The following is a 19,598-nucleotide window of genomic DNA, read 5'->3' as shown; positions in this document are numbered from 1 at the left end:
ATTATTTCACGAAACTTAGATTTCAATCACTTACATATATGTGCATATGAAGAAAATGTGTCTCACTGTGGGTTGTAGTCAAAAAAGTCAGAAACACTGCCTTAAGTTGTACACACATGGTACTGTAATAACAAAAGTCAACAAATCAGTCACCATGAATTTCGAGAAGGCTGAAATGTTAACGTAGTCTAGAGAATAGAAGTAGTATTCTCGATCTTCACTGTTTGAGCTGTCCTACACAGCAGCCACAAGACATACAGGCAAGTGTAACTGAGGAACTGGATTGATTTTTAATTTCATTTCATTTCAATTTAAATGCCACAGGTAACTAATGATTACCATACCAGACAGCGCAGCCCTAGAATCTGCTCCTACTTAGACATTCGGCCGGGGGGGGGGGGGGGGGGGCGTGGACGACAAGTCAACTGAACAAAATCTTACCTAAAAATATGGCAAAGCACTTCATGTGAAAGTTGATTCATATAGTCCTTTGCTTCATCGGATATTGTTTCCTCAGCGATTTCATTATTCATGAGACATGTTTTAACACTTTTCTTTCGTGGACCCATTGCTGTGTTATCTCCAGTATCAAAGAGCAAATCTTCCCTCTTGATAACTTGAATTCGAAGTACCTGAAAGCAAGCAGAGACTACAGTACACTAAAGCAGATCAACTCCAGACTCAGAAATTATCCCTAGAAAACCTAGTTTTGTAAAACAATGTTTATTTTAAAAGAGAAAGAAGGGTACAGACCACATTCTAATTAATAAAATCATTACACAAAATGCACAGAACATCTTTTTCTGAAGATCAGTAGAGAATATAAAAATGCATTATTTAGAATGAGCAGAAAGAAAGAAAGAAAGAAAGAAAGAAAGAGAAAGAAAGAAAGAAAGAAAGAAAGAAAGAAAGAAAGAAAGAGAAAATCCAAGGAATCAGGAGTTCTGGATTCTATTTTGTACTGTTGCTTCCTAGCTAATTCACTCAATTTTCCCAAGCAACTATTTCTTCACCTGTAAGGTCAGATAGTTAAACTAGGTTAACAAAACCCCTTCTAGTTCTGGGATCTCCTGATTCCAGGACTGCCCCTCACACAAAAGGTAGAAAAGGAATGTTGGGTTCTAGTCCTGGATCTGCCAAACTACTTTTATGAACTTGAGTCACCTCTTAATTCTTCATTTTCCCACCTTTAAAGTGAGAGGATTAGACTCTACCAGTGGGTCCCAGACCTCTTTATAAATCTGATAAAAACTACAGACCTTCTACTCAAAAACTAAACACTATTTATGTACGATTTCAGATGGAGAATAAAATAACCCCTTTCCCTCTCCTGTAAGCATTAAGGAGCAAAGGTTAATTCACTTTTGTGTCAAATGTACGTTTTGTCTGTTTTGGGTGACAGAAGAAGAGAGAGAGGAGGGAGCAAAAGGAAGGGATGGAGGGTGGAAGGATAATTAAAGTCAGATGAGCAAGCACCCAGGGGGCTTAGTTTTATTTTGTTGGTCAGGTTAAGAGGAACCATGTAAAAATAGTGTCCTTTAAACAGCATTATCAACTATCACTGGTAAAATTCTCAAAAATGATTTGGACTCAAACTCAGAGCACTCTAGCTCCGAGCTTGAACTTCACCACGCTGCACTGAGGCACAGAAGTGCAGTTCCCAATCAGCACGTCTCTAGAAAGTATCTGCTCCATTTCGTGTACCACCGTTTCCTTCTTCCTAATTATAAAACTTTACTATTAAAACTTTCTAAAGCGGACTACATGCTTCTATTTTCCTACAAAGTGGACTCAATGAAAGCTTAACCTTCTCTTGAGGACCTCAGGTTATCAATATGAATATTCATTATATTCTGTGGCATTATATTCCTCGGAACTAAGGAAGTCTGTGGAGTTCCTCGGGATTCTTTGCTTTACCCGTAAATGGGAGCAAACTACATGGCTAAGTGAATCCTCGGATTTCCTGTGCCTGTGTGTGTTCTGGTCTCTTCCCTCGCGGACAGGTCACTTGTAACTTCTCACAGGTGGCAGCATGCTCGCTTCTCCCTGCATTCCACACACGCGCACGTGCACAGACACAGCTCTACACCTACCTCCAAGCCCCCTTCTAATTTGTTCCTCTTCAGCTACGGCCTCGGAAACCAAAGAAATACCTTTGCACAACTGTGTGCAGACTAGTATCAAGCGGCACCTAGCAGTGCAGACCTAAGCGATTCTGCAGGGAGTAGGTGCATGAGCTGCCTTGCTCCAGACGTGGGACACCTCTCCTGCCTTCTCAAAAGCTTTTATGTATGTGGTCCATCCCATTTTGGTTAAGAGATCTTGGGAGAAATAGAAGTTTGTACTCAGAACTCCCCACAAAAAAAGTTACAAATATACTCATCTATTCCTATCACTGCCCACCTCTTCCTATTCACTCTCCTCTCCCCAGCAAAATGAATCTTTCCATCTTACAATGACTCCCGAAACTGCTCTAAGGTTATTCTGACCTCCTCATCATGAAATCTGATAGGCTCTCCTCAAGGCTCCTCCCACCTGACCCATCTGTAGTATGAGCACTGCTAACCACTCCTTCTTTGAAACCCTCGCATCATGTGACCCCAAAGTGATATTCTCTGGGTCCTCTTCACTCCTCTATGACAACTCCCCCCAGACAAACATTGCCAATTCACCCTAGACTCCTCTTCTGTCTGGGGTAACTGTATCTACTCTCAGGGCTTACACTACTGCTACTACAAATAACACTTAAAAAAAAAAAAAAAAAAAAAAAGAATCCACTTCTAGCTCCTATCTCTCCTGAGTTCTGACCTTTATTTCCCCTCAGAAACCTTCATCTTAGTATCTTGAACATCCTTCAAAAATATTATGTCTAAACTGAACTCTCTCCACAACCACTCCCTTCCCAAAACACATTCACACACAGACACACAAAGACACACCCTACTTTCCCTACTCTAGTTTACCAGATGCCCAAATCAGAAACTGTGAAATCAGCCTCAATATGTTCTGATCTCTCACTTCCCAGTCACTCGATTGGCTATTCTTACCAATCTTACCACAATATTGCTCTTGCATCCACCTCCACAGGCTTTCAGGCCTCTATCAACCCTCACCTGGGCGACTGCAATGGCTTCCTCAGTGATGTCCCCAGGGCCTGGAACAAAGCCTATCACACAACAGGCCCACAATAAGTAATTTGCTGATTAAATGCTTACTATACCATACTCCACATTGAAACCAGAATAATCTTTTTAAACCATTCCTCTGATTGCATATTAAGTGAAAAAAGCAAGATGTAAATTATTTAAAAATATTACCTCATTTGTGTTAGAGAAAAAGGACAAATATGCTCGTGTCTGCATGGGACGTTTCTGGAAAGACCCACAACAAAATATCAACAGTGGCTACCTCTGGGGAGAACAGAGGTTTAGGGAAGTAGCAAAGATTACTTTCCCTACTCTTTTCCATTATTTGAAAATTTAGATTTGTTTTGTTTATTATATCTCTTAAAAAACAAACAAATCAGCCTACAAGGAATCCCAGTTTCCACAAGATAAGATCTTTCCAACCTCGTCCCACGGCACCTTCCCGATCTCATCTTTCAATCCTTAACCACTTGTTCTTCAGGACACTCACTCGTGCCGCACCAATATCCTCAGTTCCCCCACACAAACATTGATCTTTCATTCCTAATAAGCTATTAACTCTGACTAGAACATTCTTTCCTTCCCTTTTTTGCCTAAAGCAGTACTAATCTGTTTTCAAAATCTAGTTTAAATGTTAAGTCCTCTGTGAAAACTTCTCACCTCTTTTGAGCTCCCTGTGAGATTTAACATATGCTTCTCCTATAGAAACTTGCATAGTATTTTTTTGGCCACGTTTCAGCCAGGAAAAGGGATAGAATCTCAATGCCCTGCCTCTAGGTGAGAAGAAGTCTTTGCTCATAATAAATCCTCAAATATGTGATGTATGAACATCCATCCGTCTTTCCATTATTCTGGATGCATCCAGTAGCTTCAAGGCTGCTAGGAACCATCTCACTGTCCTCTAAGCATCCTGTTTGCTACCATGGCACTCAATTATCTCAGCAACAAGCTTATAAACCTGGCAAAAATGCAATCTAGATTTTAATCCAGTCAGGAAACACAAAACAAACAGCCACCTGCACCTACAAATACCTCAACAAGACTATTAACCAGCTTCCACCAACGCAAGCACGGATGAAGTCTCCAGCTATCACGCTTTAGCACATGCTTCACTTTTAAGAATCCTGACAGCTCTAACCTTTCATGAGTACCATGTTCGTGACTTTTCATCCTGTAAGTAAAAATCTTTCTTAGTCGTTCTCCCTTCTTTTTCTTCACCAAATCCATACCACTGTTTACACCCTCATCTTATGATTCCATCTTTTGCTGGTCCTTATTATTTTGCAAGCTGTGATTCTGTGGGGAGCAGATTTAATAGCCCCAGTGTACAACCAACACTTGAATTTTTAAACCAAATAGACTGCACCTTAAATATCATAAGGTTTATGAAAGTTCACTTGTTTAGAACTCAGAAATAATATTTAATATGACTTTATACTTTATCAGGTCCCTAGCAAGCCCACAAACACCTGTTTAACTTACAGTATGCATTAACACTAACCACTGAAGGGCCTAAATTAGCAGCACTAACAAAACTTTAGGTGAAATTACATATGTATTTTCCACATGATGCCTAGACTTGAAGACTTATTCATGTAGCTATCTACTTGGCAGCAAGTGGAGTAGTGACTCCCCTGCTGTAAGCCTCTGGTGGGGAATTTGTGGAGACGAACACCAGGGTAAGAGATAAGATTTCCATCCCACATCCAGGGGCTTAACAGGTCAGGCCCCACAGCCAGGGGAAAGCCATCAGTCCTCTTCAAGTAGGTGTCCTCGAAATATCCAGGAGATAAAAAGCTTCCTCGTTAAAGGATTCATTTATTTGCCCTTACCACCACTCAAACTCTATAAAGCGCAACAAAATTATTTTAACTAAGTTGGCTTCATCTTCACTGAAGTGGCTATGCTGACAGTAACAGAGGCCTGGCAACCCTGTATGAGAAGAAAACAACATGAAAGACAAGCAAAATCCAAGTGATGTTGGTGTCTCTCTTGCCTGTCAACGCTCTCTCTCAACTGCTTTTCTCTTAGGGGATGAGGGATAAAAGCAAATGAAAACAGAAAAGTAGCCTTCCATATCTTGGTTTCTTCCTACCCCTATAGCCAACGCATCACCATTTGCCACTTGAGAAACTCAACAAGGCAGGGAAGGTGCAAAGCAGCAGTAACTTAGAAGGGAAAGAGCAAAGGAGGAAAAATCAACAGTAGGTAAAGATGAAACACTGAAGCGGGCCTAGCAGAGGAGTCACAGAAGGTCAGGGAGAGGTGAGTATAAAATAACAGGTGAGCATAAATACATGAAGAATATATTTTGCAGCACTAGGTGTTATTTCTAGGGTTAGCCAAGTTCTGGAGACTCAGAGTCTAAACCTCAAAGAACTGTCATTCTGACAGAAGTATAGAATCCCAGAATGCTAAAACCAAAGGGGCCCTCAGAGACTACCCAGTCACACAGTTCTTAATTTTTTGTGGGTCACAAATCCATCTGAGACTACCGTGAAAGCTGCACATCCTCTTCCCAAGAGGAAAATAAAACATACCTCAGACTCATCAAATTCAGGGGCTTCACAGACACATCAAAGCTCATCCAGAGGTCCTTACCTAAGACCAGCTCCCTCAATTTTCAGATGGACAAACAGAACCAGAGAGGATAAGTCACCTGCCCAAGGGCATGTATTAAGTGTCCTTCAGACTTCTCAGCCTACACTACACACCCTATCATCAAGTCAGTCTCTGCACTTGACTGTCCCTCTGCATTCCAGAGCCATGCCCCAGTGCTCTGAGATGGGCTTCCAGATGCTCTGATGGAACTGCTGCTGACCACACCCTGCTTCACAAATTAGGGTTTGTGGTCCAGCTAATTTAGGGGCCCACACCACAGCTTTTAGCAGTCCTGGGTATCCTACAGTCTTTTGGTGGCTGTCTGTTTAGCAGACCTTAGCCACTGGAAGCATCATTTTCGCCCAGGCAGTGCAAGTACATTCTAAGTAGCAAACCTGAGTTATCCGCGTGTATTCTTTAAGCCAGGGGTCCTTCTGTAATACAATTTTTCTTAGGTGTGCTCTTCTTCTTCCAACTGGCCAGTTCAAATCTCCTCTTTTCCCAAACTGAACTACACTATCCTCTATTAATTCAGTTCATTCTGTTTGCTCCCAAATTAATCCCCATTTATTTTAACTCCTAACCCTTAAGGATATCTCCACCTCTTGCAGGGGAGCACTAGCATTTCTTTGCAATATCAAGTTCTTTTCCTTTTAATCCTCTATTTCCACTGTAGAGGTTTTAATACTTACTATTCACAATTCTGACAATTGCTGATATCTACAAAAATCCTATATAAATCCACTCCTTCACTCCCTAAATGTCACATCTAAAAACCTTCCTATAACTCTACCATCTTGCCAACATCCTTCACCATCCCTGACTTATTCTACTAATTAATCCTTTCCTCAGATCACACCAGGCCTTCCCGGGTACATGTTTATCTCTAATTAACACATTTTACAGGGCACAGATAAACCAACTTATCTTACAACTAACCAGAAAACTTAGGGATCTCTTGTTCTATAATATTTTCATAATTCTGAACCAATTTCTCAATCTGTATCTAATTAATAACAATTCTATGGTGAAACTCCTCCTTTTCTTGATTGCTGTTATCTGTTCATCCATCTATCTCCTCTATTATTTACTACCTACTAAGTGCTAGGTGGTGACAAAGTCTTTCTTCCCATGAGGAATGTCTTAGAATGCAGATAGACTCTAACACCAGTTTCTTATAACTCAGTCATTTCCATTACTAAAATTTAAATTACCTTTCATTACCCTCACCAAAAATACCTTTCTCCCATTTAAAACTTCCCAATGGCTTCAATCATCTACCTGGTCAAGGGCTTTCCTGCCCTTCAGGTTCTAATGCCTTTCTTTAGTTTCTATTGGCTTCAACTTGCTCATATCAAAATAATCTTGCATGTCACTTAATCTGACCTAAACCCATGGATCCTAATATCATAGAGCTTCTATGTCTACTACCTAGGATAGCCTCTCTTGCCTAAAGAAATGCCCCACCACATCTACCAAACTGCTCAAATAAAAAACAAACACAGAATTCTAGTGCCAAAAGGGTCTAGGAATCTTCCAGTCCAACCCTTCATCTTCCAGATAAGGAAAAGTGAGGCCCAGAGAGGTAAGCTGGCAAAGTCAGAGAGGTAAGCTGACAAAGTCAGAAAGTACGAGTGCTGAAGCAGGGATACAGGTCTTATACTCCAGTACAAGACCAATTTTATTTTCCTATGTCACTTCACCTTACTGAAACCTCATTTTTCCTTATTCTCTTATGCCATGCCTTAGTATCTTTTTCACTAAAGTGTGTACCTGCAGGCACACAATCATTTAAATGAACACACACAAGGGGTGCCTGGTTGGCTCAATCAGTAGACGACGCAACTCTTAATCCTGGGGATCTAAGTTTGAGCCCCATGCCAGGTGTAGATTATTTTAAAATAAAATCTTAAAAAAAATAAACACACGTCTATATTCCTTACCCTAAGAGAACATAAGAATCAAAGCATTGCAAATTTTAAAAGGAGGAAAGGGCCCTCAGGGATCATCTAAACCAGTAACTGTCAGAAGTTAAAAATTACAAGCACAGACTTTCCAAACTATAGGCCTACACAATATGTAGCTTTCCACACCCCACCTCTTCTCTCTCCCAGAAAATCTGGTCTTATAGAGGCATTATTTTATTCTTCAGTTGTGCTCAGAGTATAGGAAAGAGGATTAAGAACCAGAGACCTAATCCAATGCGCTCATTTGCCAGCTGAGAAATCTCAAGTCCAGGGAGTCCAAAGGAATTTGCCCAAAGTGCAGGCAAGTTAATAGCAGCTTTAAGACAATAAGATCTCCCATTCTTCACGCAGATGTGTTTTCACACTGCTGGGTTAGATTTATATAAAACAAGTCATCAGGACAGAGTTCCCCCTGCACAAGAACCTTCCTAAGTACCCAGCTGCCCTTGGCCAGTTTGGTGCCTGGAAAGAAACAACGGTAGACATCTCTTATCAGTCAACTCCTGGCTATCCAGGAGGCAGGGAAGACAAGCTTTTCAGGTCTGTCTCTAAGGAAAGACTCCTTTAAAGGGAGTTGAGAACCTGATCTTCAGAGCGAGGAGAAGCATCAGAGGCAACTAACACTTTCATTTTACATATAAGCAAACTGCGCTACAGAGAGAGTAATGGACCTGAGCAAGGTCACACAGGGAGTCAGTGGCGAGGTAAGACTACAACTTGAGGCTCCTGATTCCAGGGCTGGCCGCCTCTCAAAGATGTATTCATTGCATCTTGCTCAGAGACATCCCCTCAGTACGCTGACTACAGATCTTCCTTAACTTGTTGGCTTAAACACTGACAACGTTAAAATCGTAGAATTCGTGACGTCCGGGGTGGGATGGTGTCCCATAAATTGCCGAGGCCAACCCCCCACCCCGCCCCCATTCTGAGGAAACCAAGACCCAGAGAGGGTTCTGTATGCTAGAATCTTCGGCCAGCTCTGGGCAAGGCAAGCAAACCCCACAACCAAGGCCTACAAGGCCAAAACCCACAAACCCAATCCCTGCTTTCCCGGGAGCTCTAGGCCTGAAAGGAGCCGGAGACCGAGAGCCCAGGAGGTCGGGAGCCCGGCAACCCCGGAGCCCCGATCCGGCCGCCTCTACGCCGCCGCCCACACCCCCAGCTCTGCGGCCCGCCGCCGGTCCCCGGGCCCACTCGAACGCCGCCTCACCTACGCCGGCCCTCCGTCTGTTATTGTGGTTGAGAGGGAGGGAAAAGCGCGACCGACACTTCCCGCGGCCCCCCACCGCCGCGGCGCTTCCGCTTCCGCCGCCGCCCGGGCATTTCCGGAGGGTTGTCTTCCGGGTCTGGGCTCTTTTCGCATGTCCATGTTGGGTGTGGGACGCGGACGTCGACTCATGGCTGCCATGTTGAGCGTGGCGGTTCATGATGGGCTGGAGCCCTTCCGTCTTTCCATGACGGCATTGCCGCGCCGGAAGTGCCGCGAGTCTGAGGCGAGGGAGGCAGTCACTTTTTTGTGGTTTGCGCCTCACTTCTCTGGTGTTCGGCGGCTTTGGGTAAGCTTTTGAACCTGGCGTTTGGCATTTGCAAAACGACTGCGTTCCAGGAGGGATTTTTTCAGAATTCGTTTAGCTAAAAAAGGAAAATCTTTTTTTTTTTGGAGAGGAGTCGCGGGGGACAGTTGAAGCTGTTAATAATAAATCAGCCCTTCTCTGTTTGGGGGACGTTGTTTCTGCACATAATTAACAGTATTTGGTAGGTTTCAAAAACCTTTCACATAAGTGTCTCATAAAGAACTCCCTACCACTCTTAACATATGGGCAGGAATCACTTAATCGGTTTTTTCCTTTGTTTAATGGATAAAATGTTATCTTCAGAGAGGTTAATTGACGTACTCAATGTCGCACAGGTGGACCGAAACGCAAAATTTTACCCTCCATATCCCACGTTCTCTCCGCTGCATACATGTAAGTAAAATGGACTAAAATGCATAAATTAAAATAGATACAAATAATCTTTACGAAAGAGTGTGCATGAGACCCAATTTGAAAAGACACAGGGCCAGCTAGACAATTCTGCTGTAGAAAGAACTCAACATGGACTTTGCAGTGGGGGCGCGGTCCTTCCTAGAGTTTTCTTGATGCCAAACCTGGTTTTTCCTTTTTCTCTACTATGGTTTGGCATCATAGGTTTCAGCTTATTATGGCATTCACAGTTCTCGCTACGCCAGTCCAGGTGTCAAACCACGTGTCTTGATTTAGGGCTCTGGGAAGAAAAAGCAACAAAACCTCATCATATTTATATATTGGTCATCTTAATCCCCAGGAATATTACATTATTCCTGTAAGTGAAAATAAAGTCCTGTTCCCATGTTAGTTGCTTCCGCCAATATCTTTCATATTTGAACTAAAATAAATCAAACAGTAAAACAAACTTTGGCTTTTTTTGTTTTCTGGACCGTTTAGAAAAACAAATAGGAATTATATATGAAAGTCAAGCACTGAGCTTGACATAGATACAAAGGATTCAGTAAAGTTTATTTCAGTGCAAATGGGTTGAATCTTTATTTGAATATATTACTGAATGTGATTAGCATTCCTCCTTAAGAGTACTGTGGTGGGACCAGAAATACTCCCAAATAAAGGTATGTTTCCTACTTCAAATTTAGAAAGGGAAACAAAAGCTTATCTACAAATATTATAATAATTGCTGAATAGAGATGTTTTCTGAGTGCTAAGAGTGCCTGCTGTGTATAAAAAGACTTAAAAACTAGTTTTAACATTCTTTTTCTAAGATTTTATTTATTCATTTGGGGAGGGACGGGGAGCAGAGGGAGAGGAGCAAGCCAACTCCCAGCTTAGCACAGAGCCAGATGTGAGGCTTAATCTCGGGACCCTGAGGTCATGACCTGAGCCAAAATCAAGAGTTGGACACTTAACTGACTGAGCCACCCAGGCGCCCCAGTTTTAACATTTTAAGGCAGAACGTGTGCATCCCTTTACCTCTAAGATTTTTTTGTTCCTTGGTGGTGTGGGTGTTATTAGAGTCCTGAGCTAGTGTTCGCTGCTCTCACATAGTAGCATCATCAGGGAAGCTCTGCCCTCTACAGTGAAATCTGCCCTACACTAAATGGCCCTGAACCATTGTGGGTTTGTTTTTTTTTTTTTTTTTAATTCTTACTCCTTTTTAATTTTTTAAGATTTTATTTTTATTTTATTCATGAGAGAGAGAATGGCAGAAGGAAAAGCAGACTCCCCTAGGAGCAGGGAGCCCGACTCGGGACTTGATTCCAGGACCTGGGCGCTTAACCGAGTGAGCCACCCAGGTGCCCCTTAATTAAATATTTAAATACCTCTTACCTCTCATACTCTCATAGGTTCTAGAACCTGCCTCTCTTCTTCCTTGAAATTTCTTAGGTCCTTAGACAATGGTTGAACATTTGTTAGAAGGTCTTAACACTTAAGAGAACAAACTCTGGTTGAGGATAGGGGACAGGGTTTGTTCAGGTTCCCTTCTTATGGCCATGGGGCCTGTGTAATGCACAGCTGCAGGAGGAACCATGCACAGTGGGGTCATCCACATTACCCTTGGAGTTGAGTAATGTGACAGAACTCAGCTATGAATTTATATACAGGATTTTTTGAGAAGTAAATCCTTTTGTAGCCGCTTTTGACTGAGAAACTGTATTCAGTGGTCAGCAATGCAGGCTTTACAATTTTAGAAGTTTAGAAAGATCTGCTTCAAATGTGAGTTTCTCTGCTGACTGGCAGGGACCAGTGAAGCATTTCAATTCTCACCTTCAGGTTTGTCAAGTAAAAATGGACATCATTATGATACCTACATAATAAACCACTGCAGAATTTAGTGGTTTAACACAATTTGTGATATGTCTTGATTCTGTGGGTTGACTGGACTTGGCTGGGCAGTTCTAGCTTGGGGTCTCTTACACATTTGCGGTCAGATGTCAGCTGAAACAGTCAGGCTCAAACGAATGTTATGTTATTGGCAATTCAGTCTGGAAGCCCACTACGGGCTCAGCTAGAGCTATCCAACAGAGTGCCTGCACATGGCCTCTTTCTCTGGTTTAGGTTTCTCACAACAAAGTGCTTGCTGAGGGAGCTCTCAGAGACCGTAAATGCAGAGAGTGAGCTGTTCCAAGCAGTATAGTAGGACTTCTTACGATCTAGCCTTGGATCGCAGAAGTTACTTCTGTCACAGTCTATTGGTCAGGAAGACACTGAGCCAGCCTAGATTCAAGGGGAAAAGCAAAGAATTTGTGGCCATCTTTAATTTACCACACTACCTTATTTATTTGTTTTTAATTTTTTTGGACATATGTAGATTTTAGTAGCACAGGTAACAAAAAGAAAGCCTGGTAATCCTACCAGTACAAATAGTTCTGAGTCTGCACATAAATCATTCTTTACATTTTTTTTAATTGTGTAAAAATACACGTAACAAAATTTACCATCTTAAACATTTTTAAGTGTAGACTTCAGTGGCACTAAGTATATTTACATTGCCATGCAACAATTACTACCATCTACCGTCCAGAACTTTTTTTTTTTTATCTTCCCAAATTGAAACTCTATACCCACTAAACAACTCCCATGCCTGCCCACCCCCCAGCCCCTGGCAACTATTCCACTTTTTGTCTCTAGATACCTAATATAAGTGGAATCATGTATTATTTGTCCTTTTGTGTTTGGCTACTTTCACTTTGCATAATGTCTTCAAGGTTCATCCCTGTTGTGGCATATGTCAGAATTTCCTTCCTTTTTAAGGTTGAATAATACTCCATTGTATGTATACACCACATTTTGTTTATCCGTTCATCCATCGATGGACATTTGGGTTGTTTTACCTCTTGGCTATTGTGAATAATGCTTCAGTTACCATGAGTATGCAAATATCTCTTTTAGATCTGCCTTTACATTCTTTCACATATATGTCCAAAAGTGGATTGCTGGATCATATGGTAATTTTATTTTTAATTTTTTCATATCATCTGCACCATTTCACATTCTCACCAGCAGTGCACAAGGATTCCAGTTTCTCCACATCTTTTCTCTCTTCTTTCATGAGGAAATATTTGTAACCCACTTAGAACAGTGTCTGGCATACATCAAAAACTCCACAAAGCTCAGCTGTTATTATTTGACTGTCGAGAGGCCTCTTTTCTTTCCTTCTTCTCAGCTATAGTTGAAGTTGCAAGGGCTGAACTCTTAGCATGTGGTATTTCTGAAGTTCATTTTCAAAGCATTTTACACTTTCCTGAGTTACATAAGGAAATCCTAAGAAAGGATATTGTACATAGGTATATACATAGAGAATTGCAATTTCAAAACCAAACACAAGGTGGTAGATTAGGGGGAAAAAAACCCAAAAATATAACAACAGTAACAACAATAAAAAAGCAACAAAACAAGAGAGAAGGAAAGAAGGTAGGAAGAGAAAGAGAAACAGAGAGAAGGAAAAACCTGCATGGGAGGCTTTTATAAGCCTGAGCTCTGAGGAAAGCATTAAGTAACAAGGCCTTTGCTTTTTATTTTTATTTTGGACCAAACTGCACCAAATCAAAGTTATGTCACAGGAAAGTGAAAAGACTGAGGATGAAGCTTAAAAAACTAATAAGCTTTCTTTTTACAGTTACTCATATTGTGTTTTCACTGTCACTACATCTAGGACAGATCTTTTAGCCTGATCTCTAGAAATATGAGAGCAAAGAAGTTACTCTTTAGAAAATTGTTTGAAATGTCAAGAACTATTTATTATCAGTCGACATTTATTAAAAAGATTTCATGGAACCTGGTAATATATTAGGCACTAGGGCTGCAGAGATGACTAGGAACCAGTCTCTGCTCCTAGGCAGGCTGGGAAACTTGTACAAAGAACATTTCAGGGGAATGCCAGGATGCCCAGGAGCGCAGCAGGCACTGAGTCAGTCCAAGCTGTTTGCAGCTAGACTTGAAATAACTGCAAGCACCCTCTTTAACGCACTTTTCCTCCCCCTATGGGCTTCTGTGTCACTACTTCTTAATTGTTTGTCTGTCTCCGCAATCATCCTGGCTCTAGCCTCTCCCCTGCAAAGTCTTACTTTCATTGTGTTTGGGGTTTATTGTTTTTTTTTTTTTTTTGCATTCTTGTAATCACAATGTCACTCTGCCAGTCATTTAAATACATCATTACATTTAATCCGATGAGTTCTGTGACCTAAGTACCGCTTGCCCCATTTTATAAAAACGCAACCCACTTTCAAAGAGGTTAAGTTTTTTGCTAAGGTTCACACAGCTAGTAAATTGCAGAGAATCATGAAATCTGAGCTATCTAACATCAAAATCCATATTCCTAATTACTAAATGGTACACATTTTTCCTCCAAATGAAAATCTGATTAATCTTCCTAAAGCATACTGTGGATTTTGTGAATGGCTTCTTTGTGATTGAATTTTTAACCTTTATGTATACATTTGTGAATTGTTAATCAGATGTCCAAGGCCCAATACACATTGGTTGTGGCCTACCATTTCAGTCTCTTTTCCCTTCACAAACAGTGTGTTCCAGCTGCACACAGGATTCACTGTTTCCCCTTGCTTACCCTGTGACTCTCCCCCTCCCCCGAATGAACAAGTTACCTCCCTATAAGCAGGAGGTGAAGCAATGTCATTCAGCTATTACAAGGAAAGAAATGGAAGATGGTCCCCTAGGTAAACCCAATACTTTAACAGAAACTGATGGTCCCTGAATTCCAAAGATAACAGGGAGAACAGTTGTAATTTTGGGCCTCACGTGGTTTATTCATTCATTCAATATATATTTCCTGAGTGCTCGGGGACCAGGAATTGGACTAGGTGCAAGGAAACGATTGTGATGGCAAACCTTTAATTTGGTAAGGGAAGACAGATAAATAAGCATAGAGGTAGATTGGTTTCTCAAAATTGAACAGATACGGGGGGGTGGACACACAGTTAGGTTTTGTTGAATGAAGGAATTCATGAATGAGTGGATAAATCTAATACACTCAGTTTTCCCTTTTAAGTGCTTCATTTGCTTCACAAATAAAACCTTCCCAAATAAATAAACATTATAATTCTGTTCAATTAAACATATAAATATGGCAAATGATAACTTCTCAAAATGCCAATAATATTTAGTTCTTATAAAATTCTTATTCTTTTAACTTAAAATTCTAAGTTTAAATCAATACTCAATCAAAAACTTCAAATTAGAATAAGATTCATTTCATTATATCCTTTAATATGCTATATTTTCTTAAAATAAGACAAATATTTTAAATGACATTTATAGATTGTTCCTGAACACATAATAGTAATATAGATAGAATTCAATCTTCATTTATATATTTACATTGAATCTTTTGGGGATTATAAGACACTTAATCATGTAAAAAAAAATCTGTTTCCCGTATCTGGGGATTATAGTTGCATATTAATTGGAGGGGTGTTGCACTTGGTCCCAGTATTCCCTTCTTCCCACCCCCACCTCTTTTCCTGTTGGCTCTAGAGACACTTGACTGGGGAGGTAGCAGCCATTATCTCATGTAGATGGAGTCTGTATGGGAGATGATGAAACCGGCGCTTAGAGACTAGCAGAGGGCAGAGATGGACCCCTGGTATTGTTTAAGTCTATCGCTGAGCTTGAGTTAAGACCCACCCTCAACCCTCCTAATTGCATGAACCCACACATTTCTTATTTAGCCTAAGCTAAGTTGCAGTTGGATTTTCATCACTCTTTTTTTTAAAGATTTATTTATTTGGGGGGGGGGAGGGGCAGAGGGAGAGAGGAGAGAATCCCAAGCAGACTCCATACTGAGCACGGAGCCCAACTCAGGGCTCAATATCACAACCCTGAGATCGTGACCTGAACCAAAATCAAGAGTTGGATGCTTAACTGACTGAGCCACCCAGGTGCCCTGGATTTTCACCACTCTTAACCAAAAGAATCTTGATATATTTCCTATGATTGCTAGCCATTGTCCTCCCTTATTGTCTCAAACTTTCACAAAATATCTGTTACCCCAAATAGCCTTGAAAGTGCTTGAGGAATGAAGGAAGATGGGGAAGGCCTCACTTCCACCAAAGTGGTAGGGAGTAAGGCATCTGTATCAGGTGAAATGAGAAGCTGAAGGAGAGCTCTGCAAAATTAGAGATACAGAGCAAGTAATAAGAACATAAATGCCCTGGGGTCCTCTTACCAGACTTTCCATGGTTTGTGAAATGGGAAGTCAATTTTGTATGACTATGAAAGCGTGTTTTTCAGAAGGCTTAGATCTCTAGGTGACATTTCCTTGCTTTCTACCAAGACAGTAAAGTGTTATTATGATATGGAAGGGCTAAATAGTTAATTTAAAAAAAAAAAAAAAAAGCAGGGGATTGAGTTTTACACAGGCCTGAGGGCAATTTTAGACTCAGGGGAGGGAAGATGGCTTCCAGAAAGGATAGTGTCAAAACGGTTGTTGTTTTGCTTGACTTTGATTCATTTATCCTGGCTATAGTGCCTCAGTATTCCTTTTGGGAACAATTCTTCATCCTCTTCTAGTCCATACAGACAGCTTCATCACCCCTGTCTCTGCAGTGCCTTATAATTCAGTCCATTTCAATGAGTTAAGCATGGCTGTAGCCATAGCTTCTAGACTGAGTCAGGAATCTTATTCCATCTAGTCTCATAAGCCTCAAATCCTTTATTAGAAGTTTTAGGAAAGGAAAGCTGTCTTCTGCTGAACCTGTTAAGTCTATAACTGCTTAGATCTGCCAGAGGGGTGAGGGTGGGGTGGGGTGGTTAATGTCTATCTGAAAATGAAGACAACATCTAGGAAAGCATGGATGGATCCCAAAAATGGAGAGAACAATTTCTGGCATCTTTTTCTGAGACTCTCATCTAGCCGTGCATGAATTCAGAGATTCCTCTTGACTTTTCAGATGTAGGAGCCATAGAAAGTGCCACACACACAACTTTTTTTTTTTTTTTTTTAACTTCAGTCACTTTGAGTTGGATTTTCTTTTGGGTGTTAAGTCTTCCAAAGAAGTTGGTTATATTACATGTGGTTTCCCCACTAGAGGGTGTAACTCACTCACTGTGCTGGGAGCAAGCCTTTTTCTTTCTTTCTTTCTTTCTTTCTTTCTTTCTTTCTTTCTTTCTTTCTTTCTTTCTTTCTTTTTCTTTCTTTCTATGTGTGGCAAGGTAATGCTGGCAAGCTGGCATTTACTGTCAGAGACACCTGTTGGGAATGGTGCAGGGTCCCAGCCACAGAACTTACCTCCCTCACAGGGCGCTTGGCTTAGAAGGACTGGGAAAGCAGTCAGATGACCAAGTCATGGCTACAGGCATAGGAAATGGGATAGGATTAAGGTACCAGGTGAAGACTTCATCTCGAGAACCATGAAGCTTCCTTAGCCTTAAAATGAAAAATGGGTTTTGTCTTCCATGACAAATCTGATGGGCAAGGCATGCCTAGATTGTTATGTTGAGACAAGATTTTGAGGCCACACAGAGCTCAGTGGAGTGTACGATCATCGATTACTGATACCTAGTGTGGGCACGGGGAGAGGCAGGGTTGGAAATGATACTTTCCATCTATGGGTGAGATGTTTCTCAATAGGAGTACTATTGGCATTTTGGATGGGTCATTTCTTCACCATGTGGAACTCTCCAGTACATTACAGAGCCTTAGTCCACTGAATGCTAGTAGTACCACTCCAGTCTTTGTGACAAGCAAAAGTCACAGACACACATTTTAATGGCTCTTATGAGAACAGTACTAATCAACTTAAAAATCACTCTTTGACCAAGAGTGACCTGGATTTACCTGAGAAATAAACTAGAGCTTCTTAAATTCTTTAAGACTAAGGGGGAATAAATGAGTTTGTTTTGTTTTGTTTTAGATCCTGAGATCAGACTGAGCTTGCCATCAGTAGGGGGATAGTGATTGAGATGGGGATGAAAATGAAGAGTCTCCAGAGGAGATCAGGCACGTTCAGGCTGGTATGGCCGTAGTGTGGAGGTCCCTCAAAAAGTTAAAAATAGAGCTACCCTATGACCCAGCAATTGCACTACTGGGTATTTACCCCAAAGATACAGACGTAGTGAAGAGAAGGGCCATATGCACCCCAGTGTTCATAGCAGCATTGTCCACGGTAGCTAAGCTGTGGAAGGAGCCAAGATGCCCTTCAACAGACGATTGGATTAAGAAGATGTGGTCCATATATTCAATGGAATATTACTCAGCCATCAGAAAGAACGATTACCCAACATTTGCTGCAACATGGACGGGACTGGAGGAGATTATGCTAACTGAAATAAGTCAAGCAGAGAAAGACAATCATCATATGGTTTCACTTATTTATGGAACATAAGGAATAGCAGGGAGATCGGTAGGAGAAGGAAGGGAAGAATGAAGGGGGGGTAAATAGAAGGGGGAATGAACCACAAGAGACTATGGACTCCGGGAAACAAACTGAGGGTTTCAGAGGGGAGGAGGGTGGGAGATTGGGATAAGCCAGTGATGGGTATTAAGGAGGGCACATATTGGATGGAGCGCTGGGTGTTATATGCAAACAATGAATCCTGGAACACTACATCAAAAACTAATGATGTACTGTATGGTGACTAACATAACATAATAAAAAATTAAAAAAAAAAGAAAGAAAATGAGGAGTTTCCAGACAAGGGAAGAAGATGCTTATGGAGACAGGGAGTCAAGTAGAACCTGACAGGAGGTGATTCACAAGTCATTCCAGGTTGAGGAAAGTGTAGGGAGAGCCTGAGCTGTGGGGAAAGGAGTATTTGGTTAGAGGTCAGTGTCACTTGGGGTATCATCATCCCCCTTTAGGGTTCCATTGTGTTTAGATGTCTCTTTGGTCAGTGTTGTCTTTAGATGACTGTTCTCAGAGAGCCGCCCTCTACTTTGTACCTCTCAATCCACTGTATAATATTGTCACCTTGAATTATTTTTGGAACAAGGTATTATATGAGTCAATGAATGAAAAAATAAATGAATAAAATATTCCCTATCCCTTAAGAGTTCAGATATCACCTATTTTCATATTATTCATGCCCCTCTCCATGCCTTGAAAGGGAAGTGAGAAAAGAGGGTTTTGAGCGACAGGCATGATATTGTTGCCACTTTCAAGTTTTACATTTGTCAATGCCCTCCAGCCAAAGAACACCAGGAACATTTGAGTTGAACAAGTTGGGTTTATGATTTGTTGTGGAGAGGGAGACACACACGGGAAGCCATAAGGCAGCTCAGTAAAAGGATATTAGAAAAGATTTATTGTAGGATTTGGGATTGTCAAATTAATTTGGGGAAAATTTAAGGAAGACAGGCTTTGCTCTAGATTGCATGCCCTCAAGAGTGGAGTAATTCTACACTTTGATATCTTAGAAGGTCTTATTTAGAAAGAGGGAAGAATAGCCAACGGCTAAAGTTGTAATTGGTAGAGAATCGGCAGTCACTTACATTAGTCTAGTTAGGAGATGTTTAGTATTTTGTAGTTTGTATAATGTTCACGTTTTGCCTTTGTACAGGTGTGATTATGGAATGGTACTGTCTTTGTCTTGATTCATCGTGGCTTTGCTGGGTGTTAATGTTCTATGAAATTGTTTATGTTAAACAGAACATTAAGCCCAACTGTGAGTAGGAGGCTAACCTGGAGCAATGCTAAGGTTGGCTCCTAGAAGTCATGGGGTCCTTTTCTTCCCCACATATTTTTAAATAATCATTCATTTTCTTGCTCCCTTGCTGGATTGTAAACTCGGACGTAGACCTGTTTTGAATACCATTGAGGTCCCAGAATTTAACCAAATCTGTCAGTCTGATGAGTACTTTAAAGAATATTGACTGATATTGAATGAATTGTCCAATT

The 19,598-nt window shown here is 41.1% G+C and overlaps 2 protein-coding genes across 13 annotated transcripts in view; one reads left to right on the top strand and one right to left on the bottom strand.

Moving 5' to 3' along the window:
• FBXO38 (F-box protein 38) overlaps positions 1–9,036 on the bottom strand; it is a 53,730-nt gene extending 44,694 nt beyond the window's left edge. For 6 of the 11 annotated variants that reach the window (XM_026510710.4, XM_026510714.4, XM_026510712.4 and 3 more), the window contains exons 1-2: positions 8,925–9,036; positions 442–632 (exon numbers count right to left, since the gene is read on the bottom strand). In XM_026510710.4, coding sequence (XP_026366495.1) covers positions 442–569 — 128 coding nt within the window. In that variant the 5' untranslated portion in view covers positions 570–632; positions 8,925–9,036. Of the gene's footprint in view, positions 1–441; positions 650–8,924 lie in introns of all 11 variants that reach the window. The other 5 variants (XM_026510711.4, XM_048224318.2, XM_048224320.2 and 2 more) reach the window with 1 other exon arrangement.
• Positions 9,037–9,176: 140 nt separating this feature from the next.
• The window catches only part of LOC113263922 (uncharacterized), a 124,318-nt gene continuing 113,896 nt past the window's right edge, over positions 9,177–19,598 (top strand). For both annotated transcript variants that reach the window (XM_057312238.1, XM_057312237.1), the window contains exons 1-2: positions 9,177–9,270; positions 9,624–9,681. Coding sequence is in view for 1 of the 2 variants with exons in the window: in XM_057312237.1 (XP_057168220.1) it covers positions 9,680–9,681 (2 nt within the window). In the remaining variant the exon portion in view is untranslated. The remainder of the gene's footprint in view (positions 9,271–9,623; positions 9,682–19,598) is intronic.

The sequence above is a fragment of the Ursus arctos genome, unplaced genomic scaffold (assembly GCF_023065955.2).
Source record: "Ursus arctos isolate Adak ecotype North America unplaced genomic scaffold, UrsArc2.0 scaffold_15, whole genome shotgun sequence".
NCBI classification, from domain to species: Eukaryota; Metazoa; Chordata; class Mammalia; order Carnivora; family Ursidae; genus Ursus; species Ursus arctos.
Note: the sequence above shows the minus strand (reverse complement) of the source record. Positions and strands in the feature narration are given on the sequence as shown.